This window comes from Sinocyclocheilus anshuiensis, unplaced genomic scaffold, assembly GCF_001515605.1.
Source record: "Sinocyclocheilus anshuiensis isolate Anshui unplaced genomic scaffold, SAMN03320099.WGS_v1.1 scaffold447, whole genome shotgun sequence".
Taxonomy (NCBI): Eukaryota; Metazoa; Chordata; class Actinopteri; order Cypriniformes; family Cyprinidae; genus Sinocyclocheilus; species Sinocyclocheilus anshuiensis.
In genome coordinates this window covers 349,131-361,649 of record NW_015552615.1, presented here as the reverse complement: position 1 = coordinate 361,649, position 12,519 = coordinate 349,131, and the positions used below count along the sequence as shown (strand labels likewise).

At 36.2% G+C, this 12,519-nt stretch overlaps 1 protein-coding gene across 1 annotated transcript in view; it reads right to left on the bottom strand.

Annotated features, from left to right (window-relative positions):
• Window positions 1-12,519, bottom strand: part of LOC107666148 (TOX high mobility group box family member 2-like) — a 134,242-nt gene that overhangs the window by 81,529 nt on the left and 40,194 nt on the right. The window contains exon 2 of the mRNA XM_016457322.1: window positions 4,792-4,884. Within this exon, the coding sequence (XP_016312808.1) occupies window positions 4,792-4,884 (93 nt within the window). The remainder of the gene's footprint in view (window positions 1-4,791; window positions 4,885-12,519) is intronic.

The window sequence follows — 12,519 nt, the reverse complement described above, 5'->3', positions numbered from 1 at the left end:
TATAAATATTCCTTCTGGAGCTAAACTAGTGACTCATTTGTCTCTGGTTTTTATTCTAGAAAGGATTTTAGGAGAAATATCTGAGACCAAGCTGATACTTAAACTCCATTAAGTCTCCAGAGCAACAACATTCTACTCCGGAAAACTAAAAAAAAAAAAAAAAAAAAAGAAGATGTTTTTTTCCCTCTGTCTTTTTTTAGATCGTTCCTCAGAACTCTGGGCATTGTAAAAAATATCATATTTTTCAGTTTTATTTATGAACGTGTCAAGACTCTGTGAGAGAACTTTAACTAACTGCAGAATAATGAAATACACAAATCCACACCGAATACAAGTTTGAATATTTCTATACATCACTTTCTATATTTTTATGACGATGCAGTCATTAAAATAATCCAAATGGTCCCACAGAATTCAGGGTTTTGAGCAATGGGTTTCCAAAGCTTTCGTGAGTACTGGATGAGGACTGTTTTTGAAATCGCTTTATACAGAAGATTACAAAGAGAATTCTGTAGTTGACAAAATATTTTAGGGCTGAAAATAACTAGAATAAGACCTTAAAGACACTTGAATTAAGCCTTTATATATAATGCATATTGCAATTCAAGTACTTTAATGCATCAATTGTAATGCACCATATAATGCATTCTCCAAAGTTACAATACATTGTATTACTTAACTATTCGTTATTATACCTTTAGAAAGTATGCATTAAGTATGCATTTTTTTGATGACAAAAAAAAATAAAAAATTCAAATTTTATAATGCATTTTAACCTTGGGTACAATTATTTATAAAAAGACATAATGCATTACAACATACATTATGAATAACTTTATAATGCACTATGCATAAAGGCTTTAAGTAAAGCGTTACCAAAATGACATTTTAAACATGACTTTTCAGGCCTGAATATGAGAATTTCTAGGTTAAAGAATATCACAATATTACCATACTTGCTAAAAAAATATATTTTATGATATTTTTATTAATTAGTGCTTATTCTTATTAAAAAATAAAATACATTTAAATAATAAAAAAACTAAAAACATGCCATGGAAATGTTGTTTTTTAACACTACCATGATGATAATACCATGGCATTGTTTAAAATACCTCACAGTGCAGTGATGTATGGATATGAGAATCAAATACTGCATCATGGTCAGCATTTTCAATGACTTTTCCAAGCTTGAAAATTAGACCATAAATCAGAAATCAGAATCAGAATCAGAAAAAGCTTTATTGCCAAGTATGTTTGCACATACAAGGAATTTGTTATAGTGTCACAAGCTTCCAGTACACGGAGACAACAACAACACACAGATAATAAAAATGAGATGTGAATAAAATACACATGCATAAATATAAACCACAAAAAAAATAAATAAAAGAATAAATTGTATGTACAGGTGTGCTATAGATGGAATAGGAATAGAATAAAATAAAATAAGTTGTAGGGATGTACTAGGGTTTAGGGTGATAAATAGGTATAAGGTTATTGCACATACTTTAATTGCACAATGGGAGAACATTAACTGTTCATGAGGCAGATTGCCTGGGGTCTCTGGTGGGACATGTGATGTGCTGTCTGTATTTTGGCAGTTCACGGGAAAGATTTGCTTTATTAAAGTCCCCGAGAATGATTAAAACAGAGTCCGGGTGTAAATGTTCAAAAACCATTGTATAGTCATGCACTAAATATTACTAAAACATTAAAATATTTACAATAATATAATATTATAAATATTATTTTTAACACTATCAAGATGGTAATACCATGGTATTGTTCAAATGTACCTCAAAGTGCAGTGACAAGGAAACCAAATGGTACCATTGTCTATATAGCATCTTTCAAGCCTGGAAAAACCCCATCGACATTTTAAAATTCCTTGATATTTGCAGGTTTTTTCCTGGCCGTGGGAACCCTGATAATGGATAGGATGAGGTAGGACCGGTCAGCGTGAGCTGCTTTGTTAGCACTCCAGCACTGATAAATGATTTACGATGCCGGTTTCTGGAACATCAATACCATCTCTTTTCTAATTAAAAAGAAGCCGCCCACAATGTTGCACACAACGGTATTCAGTCGAGCAGGACGACGAAAAGATCATTCCAAACGAAAAGCTTCTGCAGCAGAGCATTCATCGTGTTTTGGAACAATTTTATTTCCATAGTTTCACATTTTCAGTTAATGTGCTGAGTAGATCAATTGAAAACAAAAGCGGCGGGCGCGCACGGTTCGAGTTTTTCCAGTGAGTCAGACGTGTTTTACTTTGTTAAATACGGACGTCCTTTCAAGTAACGGAAAGTGAAAAAGGAAACTTAGGTAATTCTGAGTCAAACGTGCTCACTTTTGATGGTGAGTCACTCTTGTGTGTGAACATTTGCAGCATTGCAAACGTAAGATGAGTGTATTTGCACCAGTGATGCTCAACTGCAGAAACACTATCACATGTGCACATGATAAAAACGATGCCTGCCATCTAAAGATGATACTAAAATGACTGTATGTTCACGTGCATCCCAAATAATACACTGCATTCAACCAATGCACTATAGTAAATATGTTGTTCGAAAAAATACATACAGCATGTTTCCACATTGGTCATTATGTTAATTTGCTTCACAGAATTAATTTTTTGTTGTAAATTATGATGTAGTTTCATAAAAATGTTTGGTTTGGTTTCATAAATACACAGATATCAATCTGCGCATGTTTCATGAATGAGGTTTAATGTGAAGAAAAATAGCAACTATTCACAAAAAAAAAAAAAAATGACCATAGTATAACCATACATTTTATGATCTTTTTGGTGTGCATTATTGCTAAAATATTACAATATTTGAAATAATAAAATAGAAAGAAAAGAAAAGTAGCAATAACAATATCCACATGAAATGATATTCACTAATAAATACTTGTACCAATTGTACAGCCATACATTTTATGACCTTTTTTATTAGTGCTTAGTGCTTATTATTACTAAAATACAAAAATATTTAAAATAACATAACAGAAAATTAAATATAACTATAAAAAAAACTAAAACTATGTCAATACGAAGAAAAATAGCAATAAAAATATCCAAATTAAATCATATTAACTACAAAAAGTAAAAATACAAATAGTACCAAAGTATTACCATACATGTCTAAAAAACATTGTATAACCATTTATTTATTTACTGCTCACTATTTCTAAAATATTTAAATATTTAAAATAATAAAATAGAAAATAAACAACACTAACAAAAAATTGCACCAAAAAGTACCATGATATGAGTACCAACATGAATATGGTAATCACTCAGTGAGTCTGCCACAGTATGTTTTGTAAGTCAAAGCAGCTACACTTGACTGTTCGGTTTTGGCTCCAACTTGAAGACCATCCTGTAGTGTGTGTGTGGGTGGGAGGTTATGGTGGGTGTGAAGTGTGGCCCTATGGGGACATATAGGGACTCTCAGTTCATCATGTGACCCTCAGAGAACCACAGAACCAACACAGACAGACAGACAGAGTCATGCTCAGACAACAGGGGGCGCTAGAGAAAGCCCTGATCCAAACCTAGTGTGCTGCCTACACAGACCACCATGAGCAAACTCAGTACTGATTATAAATACGTTTATAGTTTGAAAACAATCAATAATCCACTTCACAGTTCAATCAAAACGGATTATTCTACCCAGTATCTGTGTGCTGTTTATTATTCGTTTTAAAGCATTGCGACATTAGTTTATCAACACGTTAATGCACAACTCTCGACTTGAATCGCTGTTTGTTTGAGTTGTTGACTATGCAGAGCGTTACAAGCCAATCACTAGTGAGGTTTCATTTCAGCTAGGATGCTAAAGACTTAAGGCTCATTCACACAAAAAACAATAACTAAAATGATAGCTATATAACCACACCAACGGATGATAACGTTCTGTTTATTAAACCCACGCACTGGAGTTTTGTCATCTGTCACTTTAAATGCTTGTGTTCTTTGAAGTATGGTGGATTCTGATTGGCTGTCATTGTTTTTATCATTCATCTGCTGGAAAAAATAAATCCCACCGTAATTCCAATGATATTTTTAGTCTTTAGTTATTGTTATTGTTGTGGTGTGGATTGGAATTAGAATTACAAAGTGTTAACATGACACAGTTTTTGACTAAAAACTGAATTTTTTAATGCGTTTTGGCCATTCATTTACACAACAACAGCGTTTTAGGGGCCTGAAAGCGCAAACTTTTGAAAATGGGTTTCAAAGTGTACATTTTTGAAAATGCTAGCATTATCGTCTCCATGTAAAATACAAAAATGCAAATTTGTGAAAAGGTGAGGTCGTGCACATGCTTAATGTGCATTTAGTCTATAGGAATGCGTATGTGCACAGGCACATACAAAGTCACAGCGCCAACTACTGGCCTGGCATACATAACATAGCGTTTTTAGTCATGTTTGCGGAGTCTTTTTTACAGCGATGTTGCCTGTATGCAAAACTTTTCAAAAACATAAAAGAAAAACGTTGTCATGTAAAACGTACATTGTACACTGTTGTCATGTAAAACCCTTAGAAGGATTATTTAACTTTTTAGGTGTCATTATTGTTATTTTCCTTAGTGTGAAAAAAGCATGCAACTGCAAACAGTAACTACGCAAGCTCGATTTTACAACTAGTACGTGTTGCATTGGCAGTGTATGCTATAGCATTGATGTTAGCATCTGTGTACTTGTATAGAGTACGTTTCTGGTCTGCTAGCTGCTTGGATCAGAGCTGAAGAAGGTAAGAGCGTCGGGTCTCACCCCTGACGAGGGCAGTCTTTTCTCCTCAGGGTTGGGCCTCACGGGTAAAGTGCCGTACAGCCTAACACCTCGATCTCCTACACCGTATCTGCTCTGAGAGATGGAGAAAAGAGGAGACAGACAGGAGAGAAAAACAGAGGACAATGGGCCCAACTTAGAAGAGTCTCAGAGGAACAAGAGACACAAACCACCGGAGACAATCAACATCACTAATCAAAACATCAGCAATAACAAACAGGATTTCTGTGGTGTTTTCCCTCACTAAAAATGATACTAGGCTGGATGTTGTTTCAAAGGTGTTTCTATGCAGAGTGGTTTCTAGGGTACTCCAGATGGTTTTAAGTGCGTTACTATGTGGTTGCCAGGGTGTTACTATGCAGTTGTTTGCATTCTAAGTGGCTGCTAGGGGGCTCCAGATGGTTTCAAGTGTCTTACTATGTGGTTGCCAGGGTGTTACTATGCAGTTGTTTGCATTCTAAGTGGCTGCTAGGGGGCTCCAGATGGTTTCAAGTGTCTTACTATGTGGTTGCCTGGGTGATGCTATGCAGTTGTTTGCATTCTGTGTGTTACTATGTGGTTGCCAGGGTGTTGCTATCCAGTTGTTTCTGTTCAAAGTTGTTGCTTTGGTGCTCCAGATTATTTTAAATGTGTTTCTATGTGGTTGCCAGGGTGTTGCTATGCAGTTGTTTGCATTCTAAGTGGCTGCTAGGGGGCTCCAGATGGTTTCAAGTGTTTTACTATGTGGTTGCCTGGGTGATGCTATCCAGTTGTTTCTGTTCAGAGTTGTTGCTATGGTGCTCCAGATGATTTTAAATGTGTTACTATGTGGTTGCCAGGGTGTTGCTATGCAGTTGTTTGCATTCTGAGTAATTTCAAGGGGGCTCCAGATGTTTTTAAGTGTGTTACTATGTGGTTGCCAGGGTGTTGCTATGCAGTTGTTTGTATTCTAAGTTGTTGCTAGGGGTCACCAGGTGTTTTTAAGAGTGTTACTTTGTGGTTGCCAGGGTGTTGCTATGTAGTTGTTTGTTTTCTGAGTGGTTGCTAGGGTGCTTTAAATGGTTTTAAACCTGTCGCTATGTAGTTGCTAGGGTGATGTTATCTAGATATGGCTCGGCCCCCTCCTTCAGTGTGCGTCTATGTTTTTTCTAGCCGTTTTATCATCCAGCAGGTGTAAATTGTGTGTCTGAACTGTAATATTTGCTGTCAGGGCTTTGATCACATGACTATCAGCACTAGTACTAGTAAACGCCACTAACAACATATTGTGCTCAGCAGGAATAATGACATATGAACTGATTTCAGTCAGTCATTCTGGCCTCTTCCCACTGCGTATATCAGTGTGTGTGTGTATGTGAGTGAGTGAGTGTGTGTGATCTCCTCTGTCCCGCTCTGTGTGTGAGGCTTGTTTGAGGAAACGCTCCCGGCAGGAGTTTTGGCAGTCTAGGTTTTGGGAATCGGAGCAATTCAACATCTAATGATTCACACAAGAGAGTGTGCCAGACACACACACAAACATATTAAACTAGAGTAGTGTACTTGTAGTGCACACTGCTGTCTATCAAATGACCCAAGAGAAATATTACAAGAGGATGATGAAATACAGCCTCAGGCTCATTAACAAAATACCATGGTAAACGTACAAGGTAATACCACAGTATTCTTTGAAGTACCATGGTATATGAACAGCGCTGGGTAGTAACTGATTACATGTAATCTGGATTATGTAATCAGATTCCAAAAATGTAGTATGTAGTGTAATTTGATTATATTACATTTTGAAATGTACATAATCAGATTACATTTACTTTCTATGGATTACATGATTACAAATTATTCACAATTCCAAATTTTACCCAAACATTACCTAAAATGAGTAAACTAAATTACATTACTAACAGCAATTTTCATCATGTCATTTGTAATCAGTAACAGAATTAGTAAGTAATGTACCCAGCACTGTGTATGAATATGGAAAAGGTTGTTTATTTTGAAATACTCATGCATACAAAAAAAAAGTACCAAACATGTTTGTTCTTTGGACATGCACATCTCAAAGTACCACAGTAATACCACCTGACACATCACAGTAGCATGGTACCTTCGATCTCTTCAAAAAATCAACAAGCTTGATGTAAAATCTTTCCTCACACTAATATTCGACAATCATTCTCTCTCAGCCAGTCTTCAAAACACAAGCAAACCCACACGTGAAGTGATTCAAGTGCTGGATGAATCTGCATATCACTGTAAATCGGAAAGTGCTGTATGACTAACAATATGCTGTCAAGTAAATCCAGAGTGCCGTATTTAGCGCGGTGAGAATGTCCCTCATCAGAAGTGGCAGCTCGGGCCGGCCGCGATGACTGCGCCGCTAATCGCCCAGACAGAGTGAAGGGACCGTGGGATGTTGTCATCTACTTTTCTTTCTTTCTCTCTGATTTGTATCTCTCTCATCACTGCAGCTAAACTTAAGACACGCGACAGGGGTTTTCTGCACCTCGTGTCTTCCTGTTAACCGCCGCACGTGTCCGTAATCGATGTGCCCTTTACTGCAAACTTTACTGTAACCCGTGGGTGACTTGAGAGGGCATTTCTGAATGTCTCTACCGAACAGATACCAGAATAATTGTGGTGAAATCGCCTGTTTGACTGGAAGTTGAGTTTAAAATAAAAAGCTCATGGATAAACATTAGTAGTTGACATGTTGTGTATTTCTGCTAGCTTAGCTAGCTTGCGATGTGGCTAAAACCCATTTAACATATTGTTCTTCTGAATAATGTGACTTGATGAATTGGTAATTAAAACTACAATTATTAAAAAAAAAATAGTTTTTGTTAATTGACAAGGCTGAAATAAATATGAGATGAAAAACGTAGATACAAATTAGATAAAACATTACATTTATTAAATTAATTATATTGCAATAAAAATTAAAATAAATTAAAATAATTTAAACTTAAAAATAAATTAAAACTAAGTAGAAATACAAAAAAATCTAATAAAAATAACACAAGCATGAAAGCATGAAATTACTAAAACTATAAATATAAAAATAAAAGCTAATTCAAAATATGGATACATACTGTAACATTACAGTATATAAATGAAGCTAAAATAATGCTGAATAAGACCAGGAACATGTATATAGAGAGGTCATGTAAGCATGCAATGCTGTGTTAAATATAAAACCGCTAACGTCGACGCGTTCTGACACGATAGTGAAGGAGAAAGGACGTTTAAAAATAAACAAACAAGACCGAATCCGCATCAAAGAGAAACGCAAAGCACCAGCTGCTTGATGCAAATGTTCCGTAAACCGCAAGACCATTACTGCAGTTTGAATATTGGATGTTATTACAATGCAAATTGCATAGGGCTAGAGATTAAGTTGCAATTATGGCCTGAAAAGCATCAAGACCGGTGGGATGATTCTATTTCAGGCGCTGCGTGCTGGGCTTCAGACAGTAGGGATGTACTTAGTAATATTAAATATAGTATAAAATACTAGGTGGTGTGGCTGGGTACTCAGTGTGTGTGTTTAAGTGATCATGCCAAACACTTAACGCTGCTCAATAAGGGTGCGATAAATTAACTCGACAAGCAGGAGAATAAATGTCAACCCTGCGGTGGAACCCAATACTTATAACAGTTCAGCCAAACATGAAGATCCTCATTTCATTCCAACTCATACGATGTTATTTTTGCGTGAAAAACTTTCAAGGAATGTTCACTCTGCTTTTTTCTATACAGTTTATAATGACCAAGTCTGTCATGCTTCAAAAAGGCTAAAAATACCACGCAAGTATTGTAAAAGTAGTCATTGTGACTTCTGTGCTATAATTATAATTATAAAAACTCTTCTGACTCAAATGTAAGATACTTTTATGATGTTTTTGTCTGTATATGCTTTCATTGCATGGGACAGAGCAGCACGAAGGTGTCTGATGAGTAAATGATGACAGGATCTTCATTAGTGGGTGAACTAGTCCTCTAACTGGAAGTTCTGTCCAGTGTTTTTCCGTCTGCGAGTCATAAAACATAATCAAAACAAACTAATATAAAAGAGGGCGATTGATTATAAATGAGATGGAAACGGATCCGTGTCTGGCTTTCTTTCTTTCTTTTTGGAGTGATTGTTAGATTTATCATTAGTCCCTCACAGATTCTGTCTCATTATGTAAATAGGGGGATTTGTCTTTTGGGTAGTGTACACACACACACACACACACACACACACACACACACAGGTCATTACCAGGACCTGCGCTGCTTTTGTGGGAAAATTTGGAGAATTCCACAAATGAATTCGAATATGGTCAACTAATGGAGTATTTATTGCACTCTTATACATAATCAAAATAGCTGTAACATTTCATAAACCTTTGCCTTATCCGTTAACACTCACTAATTTAATTTCTGAAACACAAAAAAACTCAAACTGGACAGAAGGTGTTTGAGATTCAAAAACTCACGTCTGATGTTAATCAGTCAATTAATTTGTTCATAAGTTAATTAAACTGCACACTAACAAAACCCCTAAAATCTTTAAAATTATTTTATTTTTCAAATACAATCATTTTTAAAAAATACGTTATTTTGAATAAATACATTATTGTAAATTATTTTTCCAACTAAGCACATTTCTGGATGCCCCTGAATTGAGGTTCAGTCAGATTTAACTCATTTCCGAGCACAAAACTACAGTCAAATAAACCCATACACACAGTCTGTATTATTTCTGTAGGACGCTGATGTTTCTCAGAGACATTTAGCTACTTAAAACTAATCTAAAGTGAACCAGCGATCCAAGCGATGGCTTTTATTTCTCTCTGTCATTGCATCACAGCTCAAATCTCTTAAGCACACAATGTTCCCACAGGCCTTTACATCGAAAATAACTCTGGTTGGACGCCGTCCAGTTAATAATTGTGTTTGTACAATCAACATATTGTTTTGGCCATGTGAAGATGAATGACCTGTTTAAACGGGAGAGACAGACAAACAGAGAGAGACAGAGTGTTGCTGATCGGATGAGTAGAAATGAAAATAGTCAAGCTGCTGTGAATATTTACAGATGTTAAAATATAAATATGCTAGCAGATTTTCTGGTGAAAATATGAGCGCTGTTTGACTATGCAAAACTCACCATCGTATTGCTAGGGTTTTGTGATTGGCCGGGACGTTGCTATGTAGTTGCCAAGGTGTTCTTATGGGTTTTTATTGCATTGCTATGCATTTATTACAGTTTCCTGGCTGGTTCCCAGTTGCAGCAGAGAGTAATAATGGATTTTGTGATTGGTCAGGGTGTTGCTAAGCAGTTGCTAAGGTGTTCTCATTGGTTTTCAATGCTGGGTAGTAACTGATTACATGTAATCTGGATTATGTAATCAGATTGCAAATATTAAGTACTTAAGTATAATAATATAATTTATAATTAAGTAACACATTTGCATGTTTACAGTTCTCTGACATTGGGTAATGGTCACATGACATGCAGGTAAACAAATAAAACATTTCACTTTTTTTAGTAAGGGTTTATTTTGATGCTAAAATTATTTATTCATGATTTAATTTATTAGCTTTTCATTAAACTCACAAACTCCCTGCAGTTGCTTCACGAACCCCTGTTTGGGAAATTTTGACGTAATTTAATGCATGTACTTCATGTTGTTAATAACAAAGGATAGAATATGTTTTCTTTCTTGTTGTATTTTTTACATCAATATGGTACAAGATTATCTTATTTAAATCAATGCGATAAACAAGTTTGGAGTAATCTAAAAGTAATCAAAAAGTAGTCTCATTATATTACTTCAAATGTGTAATGTAATGGATTACGTTACTAACTACAATTTGTTTTATGTCATTTGAAATCAGTAACAGAGTACAATTTGTAAGTAATCTACCCATCACTGTATTTTTTTATGTTTACTATGATGTTCTGGTATGATTTCAGTATGCATTGAATTTGCAAGCACACGTGCACATGATCTCGCCTGGTTCAGCGTTTCTTTCTGCGGCTGTCAAGCTCACAGTCAAAGTGAAAACAAAAGAGGCCAATCATGTTACTTTCATTTCAAACACTCAGAACAGCCAATCAGAGGCGGGTTTCTCTTCTCACCCTCCAGCGCAGCTGTAAAGGTGATGCTGACTGGATCATATGATTCAAACTGAAAATACCTTCTGACTGTCAATCATCCTTCTGAGTTGACATAATCACAGAGATGCTGACAAACTTTCTTATGCGTAAAAACGTGCACCGAATTTGAATGCAATGATGCCCACAGGAAAGAAGAATCATACATGAGATCTCAACAGTTTCTCCTAGACAGTAATGAGATCAAATCAAGACTGTAGTATGTTTCTACTGACAGAAAGACCTATTAGGGTCTCATTAGGGAATTTTGCATTGATATTTTAATGAAACATAAGGAAGAAAGCCATTAAATTTTAAATAAAGCAACATCTGAGCTATAAAACGTTCCTCCAACATTTGGACTGTAAGCTTGGCAACAGGTTTCTGCGGCTGAACCAATCCCCGTCAGGCTTCCCCGTTCCTCATCTCTCTTTCCCGAGTATTTGGTGTTATGTCACCGTTCCATACACAGTAATGACAAAAAAGAGGCCGCATTAAAATAATCTTCCGTTCGCAGGCCAGACAAAAGAAGGAAAGTGATTTCTTAACATGAAAGCAATCTACTTACAACCATCTGCTCGTCGTCTAAATCAAAAGTGCTGTTTCCAGAGAAAAGCCTTCCAAACGCTCGCTGCCAAACACACATTTGAGGCGTGATGGAGTTTGAAGAAGCCAAGTTGCAAAAACATTGTTCTCGCAAGTTAAGACAAACTCATTTGGATGCTAACAGACAGACAACAGACCAGTGAAACTTCTTATGCTGAATTCAGTCCAAATCAGCACACGCTGTAAAAAATAACAATTTCAATTAGAACCGCAAAGTGTTTTACAGTCTGATGCCATACGAGAAGTATTAAACTACAGTCTGTGTGTGTGTGTGTGTGTGTGTGTGCGCGCCCCAGACATGAATGTGCTGTTACTTTACTAAGTGATCAGATGCAGGATTTTTACCTACTGAATGAAAAACAGGTGAAAAAATCCCAAACGATCACAGAAACACTTGGGCCTGTAATTAAAAACATAGCAATGCACTAAATATCACTCAGATCTCCTTAGCAGCCACCTAGAGCAACCTAGCAACTGCAAAGCAATCTCCTGGCAACCACTAAAACGCTTAGCAACCCCATAGCAGCACACTAAAAAATCACTCAGAACTCCTTAGCAGCCACAAACCAGCACCCTGGCAACCACCCAAAAGTAAGTCTTACACTTTGAAATTAAAGTTTCAGTTCAAACACACACACAAAAATTGAAACTATAATGATTGTATTTGACAACGTTCGATTTTTAATTTGTCTAAAAATCAATTCAGAATGCCAGATAGCAATGCCTTGGCAACCACCCAGAACGGCCTAGAAGTACATTTTACACTTTAAAAGTCTAGTTTGAGTTCAAACACAAGAAAAGTGAAACTATAATGACTGTTTTTGACAACTTTAGACTTTTAATTTGTCCAAAAAACACTCCGATCACCTCAGCAACCACATAGCAATGCCCTAGCAACCACCAAAAACAGCCTAGCAACTGTAAATCAATACCCTAGCAACCACCACTAGCTCCCACAGCACACTAAAAATCCATTTGAAACTCCC